This window comes from Pelmatolapia mariae, linkage group LG3_W (genome assembly GCF_036321145.2).
Source record: "Pelmatolapia mariae isolate MD_Pm_ZW linkage group LG3_W, Pm_UMD_F_2, whole genome shotgun sequence".
Lineage (NCBI taxonomy): Eukaryota > Metazoa > Chordata > Actinopteri > Cichliformes > Cichlidae > Pelmatolapia > Pelmatolapia mariae.
In genome coordinates, this window is record NC_086229.1 from 8,386,918 (window position 1) to 8,406,236 (window position 19,319).

General features: G+C 42.9%; 1 protein-coding gene across 1 annotated transcript; it reads left to right on the plus strand.

Moving 5' to 3' along the window:
* The first annotated feature begins 337 nt into the window (after positions 1–337).
* On the plus strand, positions 338–2,838 carry LOC134620347 (neoverrucotoxin subunit alpha-like). Its single transcript, XM_063466487.1, has 2 exons — positions 338–341; positions 1,981–2,838. Exons 1-2 carry the CDS (start codon positions 338–340, stop codon positions 2,568–2,570), a joined length of 594 nt encoding a protein of 197 aa, XP_063322557.1. The 3' UTR covers positions 2,571–2,838.
* Positions 2,839–19,319: the final 16,481 nt, after the last annotated feature.

The window sequence follows — 19,319 nt, forward strand, 5'->3', positions numbered from 1 at the left end:
ACATAACGAGACACAGACATGACTCAAACTTGACAACAAAAAAACCTTGGACATGAAACACGACAGATAAACACACGTAGACTCAACACGACGAACTAACACGGGAAACTTAACACAGGGATGAGACAAAAGGGAAGCTTGATAAACCATGAACTTAAACTGTAACCTGGGCATGACAGAATGTAACTAGATAAACTAAAATGAAACTAGACATAAATGAACAACAAAACATCAAGAAACTCAGAACACTGAGTCATACGACCCAGGACCATGACAGTACACCCTCCCCTAAGGGCCAACTCCCGAGGGCCGTAACCAAAATAAGGGAAAACCAGCCATGGGTGGGTGGAGGGGCCAGAAACAGACCCATTCCAGAAAACCTAAAATCCCAACTTGGAACCCCAGAGCAAAGACTGAACAAATGAGACCAAAAGAACATAACTCTGGGGCCAAGGCACAAAGTCCAAAACTCTGAGTTTCAGGAGGCCGGCCCGAAGGCTGGCAGCACAAGAGTACGTTATTACTCAGTTCGTAAGGTCGACCCGGAGGTCGACAGCTTAGCAGTCCATGACCATAAGGACCTGGCACCTGCCGTGCCGCACAAGGGGCTCCTCGGACCCTTCAGCTAACAAGGCATGATGCTGGACAGGCTCCTCTGACCCTCTGAGGTAACATATAAGTGCTTCCATAACCTCACTGAAATCTTCCATGGCATGCATTTTTAATATCTCTTTCCTATTGGGCTGATTATGAAAACAAAGAATCACCAGATTTTTTTAAACCTGTTTTCTGTTTCAGACAAAAATGAGATGCACATGTGAGGACATTCATTTTAAATTTCAATAGAAAAGTGGCAGTATAATGTATAAAAGTGGATATCAGGCCACTGCTACCATCATCAGTGCATCATCAGTGCAAAATTTAGTCTTTTGGTCTGGACAACCCAGGTCCTAAGAGGTTAAGTTTCTATTAACAAATTCAGAGATGCTGCTGTTGTTCATTTGATTGTTTTCAACATTGTATGCTAACCAACAGCAGTCACAGTTTAATATGTATTGTTCTATTTTGATGGAATAGAATAAATGTTATAAAATGAATGATTTTCTACTTCCCAATTTGTCTTCATTGAGTTGTCAGTCATATGGCAATAACTCAGACTGGAAGTAATCATAATGGCAAATAAATTTTCAGACGTTCAGAGGACAGAAGGAGACTGACAGGTGACTCTCTGTGATGTCAGCTGACAACAGAATGATTCAGTGCACTAACATGAGGATCAGAGTGTTTGCTGAGGAAATACACTGGTCCCTTAAGAGTTTCAACATGAAATAATTAAAAAACAAATATATGGTCCACTGTTTGTGTGACAAAGACAGAAATGTCTCTGTGTGCATGTGGAGAAATCTGCTGTTAAATCAGAACATCAACAGGTTTCAGGTGGCATTAAAACTCATGAAAACAACACTGCACTCACTCAGAGGTCAGAGATCATGTACAGTAACCACACTGACACCAAGAGGAGAAAAACAGCTGGCAGCAAAGGCAGGGAGGTGTCCTTTCCAGCTAAACAGAAGATGAATATAAAGATAATGAAGGTCACAGTTTGAATCAGTTACATTTCATTCAATACAGCGGTGTACTGACAGATCCAGGATCAGTCCAAATCATCAGCATTTTGATCCACATGTGGATTGAAGTGTATCTGTGAAAATGTTGGACTGTTCCTTTATCAGTGTGTAACAGTGTGTGTGTGTGTGAGAGAGCCATGTAATGTCCATGTGTGCATGCTGACTGTGCTGCTCTGACCCCTCCTCCTTTCAGGGTGGAGCCTGCTGGAGTCCGATGGTTGAGACCAGGTCTGAGGAAGTGTAAGTGTGTTTTTAATGGGATTCATGAAAACAAAGCAGCACACATTCAACCATCTTCATCATGTCAGGAGTCATCATCAAAGTGTCAATCAATGAACAGATGATGGATCAATAACTGCAGCTGGATTGTGTTTGTTCTCTCCATCAGATTCCTGTCAACTCACAATCGACACAAACACAGTGAACACAAAGCTCCAACTGTCTGACAACAACAGGAAGGTGACACGTGTGGAGGAGGTTCAGTCATATCCTGATCATCCAGACAGATTTGATATCCATGAACAGCTGCTATGTAGAAATGATCTGACTGGTCGCTGTTACTGGGAGGTCGAGTGGAAGGGACATGTTTATATATCAGTGAGTTACAGAAGAATCAGCAGGAAAGGAGACAGTTATGACTGTTTGTTTGGATACAACAAGCAGTCCTGGAGTATGTACTGCACTGATGATGGTCCTTGTTCTGTCTGGCACAATAACAGAGACACGCCTATCTCCTCCTCCTCCTCTTCCTCCTCCTCTTTCTCCTCCTCTGTCTCTAACAGAGCAGCAGTGTATGTGGACTGTCCTGCTGGCACTCTGTCCTTCTACAGAGTCTCCTCTGACACTCTGATCCACCTCCACACTATCAACACCACATTCACTGAACCTCTTTATCCTGGGTTTAGAGTCAGGTTTCCTCAATCCTCAGTGTCCCTGTGCTGAGTGTCAAGAGTGTCTCCTGTTAGAGAAACACTCTGACTGTTGAACAGTTCAGTCTGTACATGTCTGTCTCTTTCACTCACAAACACGTTTTCACATTCATGGATTCAATCAGTTGATGTTTGAAACTCTTCTAAATGATTCCTTGTAAACTTCTTCCTCTTCAGTCCTTTAAAGATGGAAGCTCCCATTATTCCAGGATCCACATGTTGTTTTCTGTCTTTTTCCACTCAAAGCTTCACAGTGAATATCAGTATGTTGTGTTTCTCTGAAGCTCCGTTCACAACCAGCTTCTCTGCATTTTCTGCATGTCTGAGCTCATTGAAATGAATCCAAATGTTTGATTTCTTTTTCTTAATGGGATGTTTCCATCATGGCTGAATAAGTGAACATCCAATAGTACATGGTGTATCAAATATTAAAGACATTCAGCGTCTCTCATGTTTCTGTTGTTACGTTCCCCTGAGGGGTCTAGGTGGTGAGGGGAAGTAACAAAAAGTGTCCGGGTCAGAAAAAGGAGTCAAGGAGGCAAAAGGGTTAAATTAAAGAGTTTTATTAAAGTAGCTCAACTAAAAGAGACGGACAAGCCGCTATCACCATTATTACTACAACATTACACCATCACCATAAGTGTTTACAAAATGTTGTATACTATCCAAAAGTTCTTTGCAATGTTACATTGAGAAACATTATCCTTAACATATTTGACCCGCATAAAGTACTATGGCCGTCACACTGTCATTTATAACTGTTTAAATAACTTGTGTCTTAAGTCATCCCATTATACAGAAAATAAAAAAGCTGCGTGGTTCACTTTTAGTGCGTAGTGCGCATGCGTCAACCAGCGTGCAGCCTGTTACAGTCGCTCCAGCCTTTTCTTTTAGTTTAGCTCTTTTTCTTACGTATTCTTTTTTTTTTTCCTGACTTGTATTTTCACCCGTTTATTATATTTTACTCAATCATGTGGATTGAAAGAGTTTTTCTTCTTCTGGTGGTCGTGGAACTGCTACTTTTATCAAGGAACAGGACCGCGGCACATCTCCTACACGCACGGACTGTTTACTCCAGAGATCAGCTGATCGCCCTGATGCCAGCTGGCTCACTGGCCAGGCCCGCAGAAGTACCAGCTGAAATTTGGAGGAAAACACATCGGGGATGCAGAGGTCAAGGACAGAAGAGAAAAAAGGAGACAGTGAGACAGCGGAGGCTCGAAGTGAGGAGGAGGTATAAACCGTGTCTGCCGTCTATCGTGATGGGAAATGTGCGGTCGTTATCAAATAAAATCGACGAGCTCGCAGCACTGGCACGGAGTCAGAGGGAATACCGAGAGTGTAGCCTGATGTGTTTCACCGAATCATGGATGCACCAGGATATTCCCGATGAGAATGCTTCAGTGGAAGGCTTCCACACTGTTCGGGCGGACAGGGACAGCATCGCTAGCGGTAAACGGAAAGGAGGTGGGCTTGCTGTTTTAGTTAACAACCGGTGGTGTCACCCTGCCAACATAACAATCAAGGAAAGGATTTGTTGCCCGGACATTGAACTGTGTGCTGTTGGACTCAGGCCGTATTATTTTCCCAGGGAATTCTCTTTTACGTCATCTTGGTGGCTGTTTATGTTCCTCCCTCTGCTAACCCCACAGCTGCATGTGACAATATCCACTCTGCCATAGCCCGGTTACAGACTCAGCACCCGAGTGCCTTTATTGTGATCTCGGGTGACTTCAACCATGTATCACTGGACAATACACTTCCAACATTCAGACAATATGTGGACTGTCTGACCAGGGGAGAGAAAATTCTAGACCTACTGTATGCTAATGTCAAGGATGCATACAGCTCCTCCTCCCTCCCCCCACTTGGTAGGTCAGATCATAATCTGATTCACCTCACCCCCCGCTATGTGCCAATTGTGAGGAGGGAACCTGTGACCACGAGGAGTGTTAGGAGGTGGTCAGAGGAGGCCTTAGCGGAACTACAGGGCTGTTTCGAGGTGACCGACTGGGAGACACTCTGTGAGCCTCACGCTGAGGACATCAATGGGCTTACTGAGTGTATCACAGACTACATAACTTTCTGCACCGACTCCATTGTTCCAACTCAGACTGTTCATTGTTACCCAAATAACAAGCCGTGGGTGACTAAGGACATCAAAGCCCTCGTCAACGACAAGAAGAGGGCTTTCAGAGGGGGCAATAAAGAGGAGGTGAGGAAGGTCCAGGTGTTACTAAAGGACAAGATCAGAGAGGCTAAGGACAATTACAGGAAGAAGCTGGAGTGGAAACTCCAGCAGAACAGCATGAGAGAGGTATGGAGGGGCATGAAGACCATCACTGGATTCAGGCCAACCAACAGCAGGGGAGCTGAGGGAGGTGAGGATAGAGCTAACGAGTTGAATCTGTTTTTCAATAGATTCGACACCACAGTGTCTGCTCACACCCCCACAACCTCACCTGTAGTCAGCCTGGAACCCAGAGCCACACCACTGTGCCAGCCTCTCTCTTCCCATAGCACTGTTGCCTCCTGTCGGATTCCTGACACCCCTCCCCCACCCATCACCTTCACTCAATACCAGGTGGAGATGCAAATGAGGAGACTTCACTCAGGCAAGTCTGCTGGACCGGATGGAGTGAGTCCCCGCGTCCTGAAGACCTGTGCCCCCCAGCTGTGTGGAGTCTTTCATAAACTGTTTATGCGGAGTCTGAGTCTGCAGAGGGTACCAGTGTTGTGGAAGACATCATGCCTCGTCCCTGTACCAAAGACGCCACGTCCCAGTGGCCCCCAGGATTACAGGCCCGTGGCACTGACCTCCCACATCATGAAGACCCTGGAAAGGCTCATCATGGACCAGCTGCGACCCATTGTCAGACCACATCTGGATCCCCTTCAATTTGCCTATCAGCCTCGTCTCGGAACAGAGGACGCCATCATCTACCTGCTTGATCGTGTCTACACCCACCTGGACCAGCCAGCGAGCACTGTGAGGGTCATGTTTTTTGACTTTTCCAGTGCTTTCAACACCATCAGGCCGACCCTGCTGGGTGATAAGTTAACAGGTGGATGCTTCTCTGGTGTCCTGGATTGTTGATTACCTGACAGGAAGACCACAATATGTACGTCTTCCACAGTGTGTGTCTGACAAGGTGATCAGCAACACAGGGGCACCACAGGGGACTGTCGTCTCCCCCTTCCTCTTCACCCTCTACACCACGGACTTCAGCCACTGCACAGAGACCTGCCATCTTCAGAAGTTTTCTGATGACTCAGCGGTGGTTGGATGCATCAGCAGGGATGATGAGATGGAGTACCGGGCTGTGGTCGACTCCTTTGTCAGGTGGTGTGAGCAGAATCACCTGCAGCTCAACGTGGCAAAGACCAAGGAACTGATCGTGGACTTCAGGAAGACAAGGAAACACTTGACCCCTGTTTCAATCCAGGGGGTCAGTGTTGACATTGTGGAGGACTATAAATACCTTGGAGTCCACATTGACAATAAACTGGACTGGGCTAAAAACACCAAAGCACTCTGCAGAAAGGGCCAGTGTCGTCTCTATTTTTTGAGGCGACTGAGGTCCTTCAACATCTGCCAGAAAATGCTCAGGATTTTCTACGAGTCTGTTGTGGCCAGTGCGATCCTCTATGCTGTTGCATGCTGGGGGAGCAGGCTGAGGGTCGCAGATGCCAACAGACTCAATAAACTGATCCGTAAGGCCAGTAATGTTGTTGGGATGGAGCTGGACTCCCTCAAGGTGGTGTCGGAGAGGCGGATGCTGTCCAAAATAAAGACAATGTTGGATAACACCTCCCACCCACTCCATGACATGCTGGTCAGTCACAGGAGCACGTTCAGTGAGAGACTGAGATTACCGAAAAGCACCACTGAACGTCACAGGAAATCATTCCTGCCTGTGGCCATCTCCCTGTATAATGCATCTGCTTAACATACTGGTTACTGCCACAACTACACGGTTCTTTCCCGCTATTTATTGTTGTGTGATTTATTATTGTGTGACTTATGTTTCTTTCCTGCTATTTATTATTGTGTGACTTATGTTTCTTTCCTGCTATTTATTATTGTGTGACTTATGTTTCTTTCCCGCTATTTATTATTGTGTGACTTATGTTTCTTTCCTGCTATTTATTATTGTGACTTATGTATATATATATATATATATTGTACTATTCTTAGTTAGCGTGTTGTCTGTTTTGTTAATGTTGGTGTATAATGGAGCACTGTAACAAAGAAATAATTTCCCCCAGGGATCAATGAAGTATTCTCATTCTGATTCTGATTTTACATCACAAAATGTTAGAAATATAAGCCATTCATAACAACCTGAAAGGTTGGGAGTTGAAAATGCAAACCAATGGAAGCAGAAGTAGAAGATTATAATGTCACAGAGCACACGGTGTCTATTACTGTGCAAACATTTATAAATAACAGCTTAATAAAGACGCTTCATTTCTTAAGAAATATGCATGTGGAGTGATCTTTATCAAAAGTAGAAGTCACATCTGTGACTAATCCATTGTACACCACAACTTTAAAAATCTATAGTGTGTGAGGCTGTGCAAATAAAGGGGGCCTTGTCCTTCTTGAACCTGCTGTTGTGTTGCTTTTTGAGTGTTTGAACCCAGTGTGTGACAAACCATCTGTTTGGGGTTGTGGATTTGACACCTCAGCATTGTTAAAGTGGGGAAACACACTTCCGGCTGAGCATAAGATTTCTGCTTACAACGTAGAATCTCAGTTCTAAATGAAATTCAAAATGTTTTTTGTAAGTGTGGCTAATGTATACTTTGACTTCTAAAGCACACACACACACACACACACACACACACACACAAGAACAACAACACAGAGAAAAAGAAGAGGGGGTAGTTTACTACGCATCATAAAAACACAATCATTCATCTTCCAACTGTATCTTTCTGAGTCCTTGTTTGTTTACTGAGCCGTACTTTGGGAGTCATACTGTTGTGATACTGGAGAGAAAAGGGTAAGGTGTGATAGACTAAACCGTTACACACAAAACTTCAAAAACCTAAAGAGTGTGTGAGACTGCTAGCTGTGTTGTCCAGCAATAAACTTATCTACAATGTGTTAGGAAAGAGTGAGTTGTACTGCTGTCCCATTAAGCAACGTTTTAACAAATTTCACTGCAAACTATAAAAGGAATCTGGGTTTAAATAGAACATAGTAGTGTTGGATTAGGTGTAGGAAACACTAGTATAAGGTGTCTATGAAACAAATCTCCTTCACCATTCACAATGACCAAAGTGAGGACTAAAGGCATTTCTCTCAGTCAACTGATTGTGTTTAGGGAAAAAGCAGCTAAATACACTGAGATTGCTCCACGTTGTTTGTGAGCTGTGGGTTTCGTCAAACTTGGAGTGAACAAAAACAGAAAAACAGTAAAAGATTCGGACATTGAAATTCTGGTTTATTTCATGAATACAATGAAACATTTTAGTCCACAGAGCAAAGTAGCATGCATGATAAATAGATACACATAACACAGACAGTGAGAAGTAAAACTCATTGTCATACCAGATGTTATATTCTGTAAACTTAAAATAAACCCCAGAAATTAGAGTTTAGTGTTTTAAGTCTTCTATTAAAAAACATGAGTCAACACTTCTTTCTCCTGGCAGCATTGCTGAAGTGACACTTTAACGACGCTTAAATTCACAGTCGTTATGATGATAAAACATATTCTCTCATTAACAAATGTCTGCACTGTCACTTGTCATGAAAATGTCCAGAGCCAGGGTTCAAGCTTCCTCTTCAATCACTGATCATTGTTAGAGCCCACAAAAGATTTTTCACATTATCCCCATAAACAACATGCGTTTATAGAAATCATTGTGACAGAAAGATTTAGATTCTTGTTTCACAATGTGCATGAACTTAAAATCTTTAGAGTTTCATAGTTATAAAGTATAGAAAAGATTTCATTTGTTCCAATGTATGAAATACACTTGTTGTAAAACAAAAAAAGTTGATTCAAAATGCATTAAAAAAAAGCTCCTGCCATCACCTTTCTCCTGTACACACACACACACACACACACACAGCATTATGCACACCCACTCACTCACACACACACACACACACACACACACAGGGAGAGAGAGAGAGATCATTAATACAAAAGATTGCAGCAGCTTTTGGATTTTCACTCTTTAATATGAACATAAAATTCATTCCAATTTTTTGCCTTTGCTTCAGTGAAGATGTGTCTTTAAATCTACGATACCTTTCCTGTTCAGAAAGTTTGCTGACATAGTAAAGAAGTGCTTAGGGAACTCAGTAAGTATGAACAACAATAGCTTAGGGACACTTTCTCAAATAAAGACGATTTCATCATCTGCAGTTCATGAAAAAAAAAGTGCCACGTTAAAAACAAATCAGCAGATCCGCAAATTATGGTTACAGACTCTTTTCAGCTTTAGAGGTAATTAAAGGCATGCATTAGAGTGCATTGGTGCACACTTGGGCATCTTTTATTTAACATGTTTATACCACTGTGAATTTTGCTATATAAATATGCTCAAGAGTCTAGAGTGTGACATCCAGCTAAAAATCGAAAATATATATTTTTAAATCAGTAACTTTGCAAATTTAGAGGAAATGTTTTTGGTCAACAAATGAGTCGCCTTTTAAACAGGGTTTGAATAATTAGCGCTGACAGACAGACATACATACATACCGTGTGAAAGGATGTCCTGGAGCAGAGAAGCACGCTGTACTGTTGCTTTTCTCTTATGCATAAGCAACGTCAGCATGTCAGAAACGCTCTGTGCGGGCAAAGCTGGTTCCGACGCTCGTCGAGGCATCAACTGGCCTTTCTGCCGGCTGGCTGGACCCTCAGCTTTCATGCTGGGATCTGCAGCACAACTTCGCACTGGCCACTGGGGCAAAACTGATTCTAAACTTTGAAGTACTAGTTTGGTTCTTCACTACTCGCAGAGAAGTAACAATTAAAGAAAGCGATCCAGCACGAAACACAATTCAAACTGCACAGTCGGTATTGTCCGCAACCGCGCTCAGTTTCACAAATAAACAAAATGCTTGCACCACCATAGACACAGGACGGAAAACTTCCCAGAAACTGACATTGTAATAAATTAATCACGCTAAAGTCCAAAAAACACGCTAAAGTTTTTTGGAAAGAGCCTTTATACATAGCATATGCCAAGCAGACTTAGTGCGAGATAAATAATATGTAGCCTTAAAATTTAACATCTAGAGCTTAAAGTTTTATCAGTTTTATCAACAGAGGACCCATGAATCGAGCAAAGCTGACAGGTCTGAAGAGCACGGTGCATGCTCTCATGTCACAAGTTGACCTACATTTTCCAGAAAGACAGAAAGACCACACAGTTAAAACCTGTAAAAATACTAAATTAAGAGTTTCGCACTATGTTTCACCAAGTTAAAAAACAAATCCAACAAAGCTGCTTCTACCAAAAGCATTTATCTTTCAGATCAGTGTCTAAAAAGCACCATTAAAAAAATGTGATCCTGCATTTACAAAAGTACCTCATTCATAGTGAAAACCAAAACGCACACAGCGTTTGATAAACAACATTAAAATAATGTATTGCACATCTATGTTTTAAAAATTACATCAAAATTCAATGCGTATTTTCTCTAAAAATTTACGGTCGAATACACAAACTAACGTGCGGGTGTCAGCCTCAAGGATAGAGTTTGCTGGCTTTTATAAACCTTTATGCCTCTTCCCCCACCCCAAAGCACAGACCTCAAATTCACCTTAACTATCCCCCTCCCAAAGGGCAGTTGTTAAAAACACACAAAATCTACCATTTCGGTTAGAGTGTGTACACTATTGCAAAAGTAACTCCTGTTTGTATATATTCACACTGAAAACAAAAATACGCGAGGGCTTTCCCAGACATTCTTTAAAACACAGATGTGCAACGCATTATTTAATTAGTGTTTATCAGCCGATGCGTTTTAGTTTTAATTATTTTAAATTTTAACTGAAAATTAATGCGAACTAACGGCGCTGTTCTGAGGTGAAAGGTTTTTTTTTGGGGGGGGGGGGGGGATGCAGTTATTTAATGAAAGGGATAAAAGTTTGGTCTCTCTCCACATCCTTATTCACCATTTCTTGAGATAAACAGCGTCTTAAAGTCTGAAACAGCCGACAATGAGTTGATAGAAACAATGCAACAAGGTTGGGGAGTCGCTTAACTAACTGTAGAAAATCTGCTTATAAAACACACTGCCGTTTCAGATCGATTGTCTGACAACAAAAGTCTTTCTATAGAATAAAAAGACAAAGTCATTCCTGTTTGTATAGATTTACCATGAAAAGCCAAAATGCCTACAGCGGCTGATGAACCTAATTAAAAAACACCCTGCTAGGAGAAGACAGAGCATGCGCAGTGGGACCGCATGGCCACAGGAAGTGCCCCTTTTCGGAAGAGTGAAAGCGCGTGCATGCGCGCGTGCCCGTACGTGCACAAGATGCCAGTTTTTAAGCTCGGCAAAGGGGGTGTGGGGGGCAATCCCCCCAGGCAAAAACCCCCACCCCTCCCCTGACCTCTGACCCCTCTTGTGCTGCCATGATTAGTGCCTCTGTGCTGTCTTTCAGTCCAGCTTTGTCCAGCCACTGGCAGGATTTCTGGATATCAGCCACCTCCTCTATCTGCCGGTGGTACATACCGTGCAGGGGCCTTTCCTTCCATGATGGTTCCTCGTCTCCCTCCTCTTTCTTGGGTTTCTACTGCCTGAGGTATTCACTGAGCACTTGGTCAGTTGGGGCCATCTTCCCAATGTATTCTTGGATGTTCGTTGTCTCATCCTGGACTGTGGTGCTGACACTCACCAGTCCCCGGCCCCCTTCCTTCTGCTTAGCGTACAGCCTCAGGGTGCTGGACTTGGGGTGAAACCCTCCATGCATGGTAGGGAGCTTTCTTGTCTTGATGTCAGTGGCTTCTATCTCCTCCTTTGGCCAGCCATTTACCCCAGCAGGGTACCTGATCACAGGTAGGGCGTAGGTGTTGATAGCCCGGATCTTGTTCTTACCGTTCAGCTGACTCCTCAGGACTTGCCTGACCCTCTGCAGGTACTTGGTGGTTGCAGCTTTCCTAGCGGCCTCTTCATGGTTCCCATTTGCCTACGGGATCCCCAGGTACTTGTAACTGTCCTCTATGTCTGTAATGTTGCCTTCTAGTAGTTCAATCCCCTCAGTTCTGACTACCTTCCCTCTCTTTGTTACCATCCGACCACACTTCTCCAGCCCGAATGACATCCCAATGTCATTGCTGTATAGCCTGGTAGTGTGAATCAGTGAATCGATGTCTCGTTCACTCTTGACATACAGCTTGATGTCATCCATGTACAGGAGGTGGCTGACAACCGCTCCGTTTCGTAGTCGGTATCCGTAGCCAGTCTTGTTAATGATCTCACTGAGAGGGTTCAGGCCTATGCAGAACAGCAGTGGGGACAGAGCATCTCCTTGGTAGATCCTGCACTTGATGGTGACTTGTGCTATGGGCTTGGAGTTGGCCTCTAGTGTTGTACGCCACATCCCCATTGAGTTCCTGATGAAGGCTCTCAGGGTCCTGTTGATGTTGTACAATTCTAGGCATTCCAGCTGGTGTTTTGCGCCTCTGGTATTCTTCCCAATCCCTTTCTGTGCCCCGCTCATGTATTGACCCATGTGCCTGTTCATCTTAGCCGATATGATGCCTGACAGGAGCTTCCATGTAGTACTGAGGCAGGTTATTGGTCGGTAGTTGGATGGGACCGGTCCCTTGTTGGGATCCTTGGGGATCAGGACCGTCCAAGCTTCGGTTAGGCATTCCGGGTGTCTCTCGTTAACTAGCAGCTGGTTCATTTGTGCTGCCAGACGCTCATGGAGTGCAGTCAGCTTCTTCAGCCAGTAGGCGTGAACCATGTCGGGCCCTGGTGCTGTCCAACTGTCCATACTGGAGACCATTTCTTGGATATCTGCCACTGTGATGGTTACTGGACCCTGTTAAGGGAGGTCGCTGTGGTCTGCCCTCAGATCCACTGGCCACTGGCGTCTGTTGGCCCGCTACTGCTGCTGCTGCTGGTGTCCTACATCCTCATCTCCACTGTGACCATTTCTACATCTGCCAACCAGAGCAAGCGTGAGAATGTGTCTCTCAATAAACTAAAAGAAAACAAAGAAAAACTTACAAGTGCACTAACGCGTGGTTTAGAAAAGACAGAAGACATCAAAAATGTTGGTCAAACTTGTCTAACATTAATCAAAGACATTGGGGATCTGATGAAAGGTTTGTCAGACGTTAGTTCTGATATATTTAAAGTTGCTCAGTCTATGGTTAATGTTGTGCCAGTAGTAGGTTCTGTTTTTTCCTTAATAATGACATTAGTGATAGTGATAGACAAACATGTTAATGACAGGTCATTACTGAAAGATATCAAGGAAGAATTTGACAGACTCGATGCTAAGCTTGACCAGTATCATATGGAACAGAAGTGGAACATCTGGGCAGCTGGTGTTTACCACAAGCCAGAGCTGGACATCAGGCTCGCCTGGACTGAATACAAAACACTGCTGGGCAGTCTCACAGAGGCAAAAAATGATGATGAAAAGAAAAAACACAAACAAAGCTTTATAGAAGACTACTCAAAATATGAGAAGGCTCCTCGGGAAATGGGAGAGTTACTGAAAAAACACAGGGAAGAGCTTCATTAATAACCTCGGGGACGAACTGGCCGAACATGTTAAATGTCACGAGAAAGAAATCTTAGAATATACGTTTCTCATTCTTACACTTATCATCAAGGGCAACATGATGAACGAATACTGCTACACACTGAAGGACATAGAGTCTAAAGCAAGACATGATGAGATGATGAACAATGTGTATGAAGTAATGGCAGCAATGTTTGATATCCAGAAACGATGCATTGCCAACAGTATGACTTATGTATTACAGGACGTGAAACCACTTATTGATAAATCTGAAAAACGTGATGTCTTAGCAAAGGAAGTCTGGTCTTTTCTGCAGGAGACATATAACGGGTATGACTGGATGGTTGTTGCATTCATAACCAAAAACTCAAACCATAAAATATTTAAAACCCTGAACAAACACGTGCTGACAGGATTTCATAATGTGTCAACACAGCGCATTACTGTGGCTGTAGCCAGACAGGTGAAAGGGACTCACAAGAATGCACAGGAAGTCAGCAAAGCCATTAAGAACTGTTTTCCTCAGAAAGTTCCGTGTTATAAGGTGGCAGAGACACTCAGCGCATGTACACAAGAGGTGAAAGGAATTCCAGTGTCTAAGACTTACACAGCAGTGCACGCCTATACTGATAAAGATAACCCTCACCAAAGCATTGAGGCACAGGAAGCTAACCCTCCTCCTAAAAAGCCTTCAGCTCAGACTCCTTACATTTGCACAGGGGACTGTGCAGATAGTGGAAAGTTTGTGGTTTTGATTAAAAGTGATAAAGAAATGACGGAAAAAGATCTGTGCTCCAAGATGAACTGTGGGGAACAAAAACCCAGAGGAACCTGTATTCCAATAGAAGACATGTTCCTCGCTATGTGTCAGTGTAATTATCCACACTATGGGCAGTACTGTGAGAATGACATAAATGATTATAGGAAAGAATTAGAGACAGAAGCAGCGACATACAGAAATATAATCATAGTGAAAGACTCGAGGGTGCAAAACAGGAAGTGAAGCAGCAGAAACAGACTTCATGAAGTGATGTGAGCTTGTTCTCTAAAATGACACTGAAACATTCAGTAAATCCTCTTTTTTTTTCAGACTCAAAGTATCTATGAAACCTAAAGCACGTTTTAAATGATCGCCTCCATATGTCAGTGATGTGCTGACCGTCACTGAGACTAAAGCTGGTTATAGAAAAGCACCACAGTGGGCTCTGATTGGTTTGAACCTCCTCTGAACAACCAAAGCCAGTGTCCGAGCTCACGTTCACTTCATGAGATGTTCTGTTGTTCGTGTTTCTGAGAGCAGCAGCTGATGATGTGTGAACCTCTGAATAACAATGAAACATCTGTGTGTTAAACTCACATGAATGAAATGGAGATAAAAATTTGTGTTCATGTGCCAAACTGAAAGACTGAAGATCATAAATCCTGAATTATACATGAAAGACATTTAGAGAGAAAGTGCACATCAGAGAGAGGCTGAAGCTCTGTGCACTGATGAATCAAACATCCTCGGCCTGCATCTCTTACAGCAACAGGAAGCTGAGTTTAAGGAGCTCAGTGAGGATCAGTGCAAAGAGCTGAGCACACAGCCTCTACGTGGAAACACCTCCAATAACAAGCACGATTCACTCCCTGATAACCTGCTCAGCACACACAGCGTGGTCTCATCTGCATACAGCTGCACCTGGAAACCAACCAGGAATAACACTGTTTCACACATCATCAGTTGCTAGCTAGATCTGAGCTGAAACGCAACCTGCTAAGAGAAGAGAGCCTCTTTCCACAGACAGGAGGGATTATATTTATTTAAAAATGTAAAAAAGTAGAAACAAAGACAATGAACCTCCAACAGAAACGACTGAAATAATGTGAGAATGATTTTGATTAAAGTCAGATATGATCTGTAATCATTAAGATGTTCTCCCCTTCACTGGATCACATGACCACCTGCTGTCTGTCCGTGTGATCTCATTGGAAAGAGTTGAAACCAATGAAATACTTCTGCTGTAAGCGTCTGCCCTGAATAAAGCTTCTGCTTCGCTGTCATACGTGTGTCTCTGGTTTGAATCTCACTTTACATCCTGTTACATCCTGTTAGTGTGTAGAGTCGCTCATTCTAAAACACACTAATATACACTTTCAGTGTAGTCTGTGCTGCCCCCTCCTGGCTGGGGGAGCAGAGATTTCTGAGGAAATCCTGATTTTTATTTTGGATCAAGGGACCCTTAAAAGTTCAGTTCACCTAAATCAGCTGTAGGTTACAGTGCATTAAAAACTCCCAAAACACCAACCTTCTGCTGACACGGTGCTTTCTGATTAAAGGTGCAGCCAATTCATTTGAACAATGAGCAGATGGAGGCGGAGCAACAGCATCCTAACTATTACAAAGAGTAAAACACTGAAACTAAAAAAAAAACGGAAGCCCTAACACACGGACCAGTACCTCCTCATTGACTCCCATCACCCTCTGGAACACATCCTGGGCCATCTGACCTCAGGAAATTACATAATAGGGTGGGGCTAGGTTTCACAATGAGCTCACCCGAAACCTTGGCTGATTGTGACCCACACCCACTTTCACACCTTGGCTCATGTGATTAAGTAGAGGATCATTAGGGCGTCCATTGTCCCCTCTCGGGTGGTTACTCCCACAGGGCTTAAATCTGGGACTCTCCACCATTTGACCCTAGAACTGAAGAAGCTTTTCGGATGAGAGGTGAAACGTCTTCAAGCAACTTAAAGACGTCCAGACGCTTTTCTTTCCAAGCTCCTTAGACCATTTCCTCTTCAGCTTACGAGTTATCTGCTTTAGGCTACGTGTTTGAGAATTATACCACAGAGTCAGGCAATTCTGATTTGAGGCCTTAGTTTTCACAGGAGCTACAGTATCCAGAGTCGTACGTAGTGAGGAGGTAAAATAATTTCTTTCATCAGCTGCTTGGGGTCTGGCTAGCTACGGGTGAATGAAGGGTGCGAAGCCGAGTCTCCAATTCAGTAATCCTGGCCTCCAGAGCTGCAAATATGCTACATTTGTTACAGGTATCATTACTGCTAAAGGAGGCCGAGGAGTAACTAAACATCTGACACAATGAGCAGGAAAGTGCAGGAGGGACAGGTGAAGTAGCCATGGTGCTAACGAGTCGGCTACGAGCTAAGCTAAGCTAGCGAAACAGTAAAGAGACAGTGAGTGAATACTTTGGCTATAAATTAGGTACTGAGTACACAGAAAGTGTGCTTCGGATGAAGCACGTGAAGATTACACTATGAAAAAAGAAAGTGTCTAACAGTTTTTAATTAAATTGCTAAGCAGATAAGCTACTCAGAAACACCACTGTGTTTGAGCAGGAACAGGAAGTGATACTCTACCGCAGAGCGAGCGAACACCAAGTGACAGCGCCACCAAGAGGCGCTGGCAGAGGTAGGAGGGTTCAGATGTTAATTGGATTTATTTGCTCTCTCTTCTGCTTAAAAATGTTTTCAATGTTAGTTATAATTCAGAATTGGCAACTGAAACAGGTATGACACATACGAACATCAGGAAATAAAAAACAATAAATATAACCTCAGTAAATGAAGTCAGTGTACAGCGGAGGTTATGGCAGCTGTGTACCGGGGCCTACACTTTGTTGGTGGTAATAACAGCTCAATTGCTTGAGAGGCGAGCAGGTCTATCCCACGCTTTGTCGTGAGACTGGGCTGGGCAGACATCTCCAAAATCATTGACGCACTTTTACAAAGAGGCTCTATCTTGACAAACCGACCAGATATCTGAAGATTAAACCACTACATTCTCGGCTAAAAAATATTAAAATGGTATTTGGTGAAACACAAACAGGGTTTCTGTTTGTTTCTACATACTGTTTGTTGATGTGCAGAAACACCGTCTAAAAACAATGGCCAACAGGCCAAAGCAATGGTTTTGACTCGATCAGCGTTAACCCGGCCCTCTGGGTTTGATGGGTGAAGTTGACAGATAAAATTATTTCATGGTGAGACCTGAAGGAGTCAACTGTCCCAAAATGAATTAATTAAATAGACCATTAAATAATTATTTAAATGTGGCATAATTAATTAAAATGTGAAAGAAATAAATAGGTAATTAAATGTGTCAATAATTATGAATTATTTCCCATTTTAATTAATTATTTCCAATTTTCATTAATTATTGCCAGATTTAATTATTTAATGGTCTATTTAATTAATTCATTGTGTCAGTCCTGGCATTCCATATGAATGTAGAGTTTATTAGACTACATCATGGTCACACAAATTTAGAGTGGCGCAAAGCAGCCTTCTTAGAATTGGCTGCCCACCTTGTTAGAAAGCAAGAGAATGGTATTAGCATTAGTGTCTAATGTTAACTGACCTCAGATTAGCATTAGCCTCTAACAGCGCTAACTAGAGCACTAAACCCTGCTAATGGCCCCAAAGAGCTGTCCCACAGTAACTTTACCCTGAGAACACTTCAAATAAAGCCTACAGTTAAACTGAGAGTGATTAATGTTTGGCAAAATATGCTTTGCTACTAATCATCTACAGCAGTAGAATTAGGATAGTGTCGTTAGCTTCCTGTTAGGTAGCAGTGAGGGATGGCACTATGGTCTGTCACAGAGAGAGAGCGAGAGAGAGGAGATTCAAACGTATCAGGTGATAATATTAAAATTACTCAGCTCCTTAACTGTCATTGGCTGTATCAGATGAGCTGTTGAGTTACCATGGTTACATGAGCTCAGAAAGCAGAGCTGTTGAATGGAGAGTTGTGTCAGTGAGGTTCATAAAGTGGGATCTTCATGTGGATCATGCAGACTTCAGATAGTTCCTGAAGTGCTGATTGGAATATGTGAACATAGGGAGACAGAGCTCTGTTTTTAGGTCATTACTAGTCAATTAATGTATTGATCCACAATACTGTTTGTAATAGAGTGAATTGTTGCCCCCCCAGTGGTAAAATACAGAGGTGCCTGTTACAGGGGTAGTTCTTGGTTGACCAACGTATAACAAAAAAAGGGTAGTTTGTGCACCGCTAAGAAAAACAACAAGTTAATGTGTGATGTCCTGCTGTTCAATAAAGCACGTATCCACGTCCTTCTGTTCTGATCTTTTCAAGACCCTAATCAAGAATATCGCAGTGTTTATACCACAGCGAAGTGTATGTAGTTAAGTCTTTGTATATATAAATATTCAATGATCAGTGTTAGCTGCCTTCTTCACATATTTAAGTTTGTATTAGCACAGTCAGAGATGCTGCTGTTGTTCATTTGATTATATTAACTTTGTATGCTAGCCAACAGCAGTCACAGGTTAATGTTTCTTGTTCAATTTTGATGGAATAAATATTGTAACATGAATGATTTTCTACTTCCCAGTTTGTCTTCATTGAGTTGTAAATAATGTGACAATAACTCAGACTGGTGGTAATCTTAATGACAAATGAATGTTCAGACTTTCAGAGGACAGAAGGAGACTGGCAGGTGACTCTCTGTGATGTCAGCTGACAACAGAATGATTCAGTGCACTAACATGAGGATCAGAGTGTTTGCTGAGGAAATACACTGGTCCCTTAAGAGTTTCAACATGAAATAATTAAAAAACAAATATATGGTCCACTGTTTGTGTGACAAAGACAGAAATGTCTCTGTGTGCATGTGGAGAAATCTGCTGTTAAATCAGAACATCAACAGGTTTCAGGTGGCATTAAAACTCATGAAAACAACACTGCACTCACTCAGAGGTCAGAGGTCATGTACAGTAACCACACTGACACCAAAAGGAGAAACATAGCTGGCAGCAAAGGCAGGGAGGTTTCCTTTCCAGCTAAACAGAAGAGGAATATAAAGATAATGAAGGTGACAGTTTGTCATGTTTCATTCAACACAGTGGTGTACAGACAGATCCAGGAACTGTTTTATCAGTGTGTAACAGTGTGTGTGTGAGAGCCATGTAATGTCCATGTGTGCATGCTGACTGTGCTGCTCTGACCCCTCCTCCTTTCAGGGTGGAGCCTGCTGGAGTCCGATGGTTGAGACCAGGTC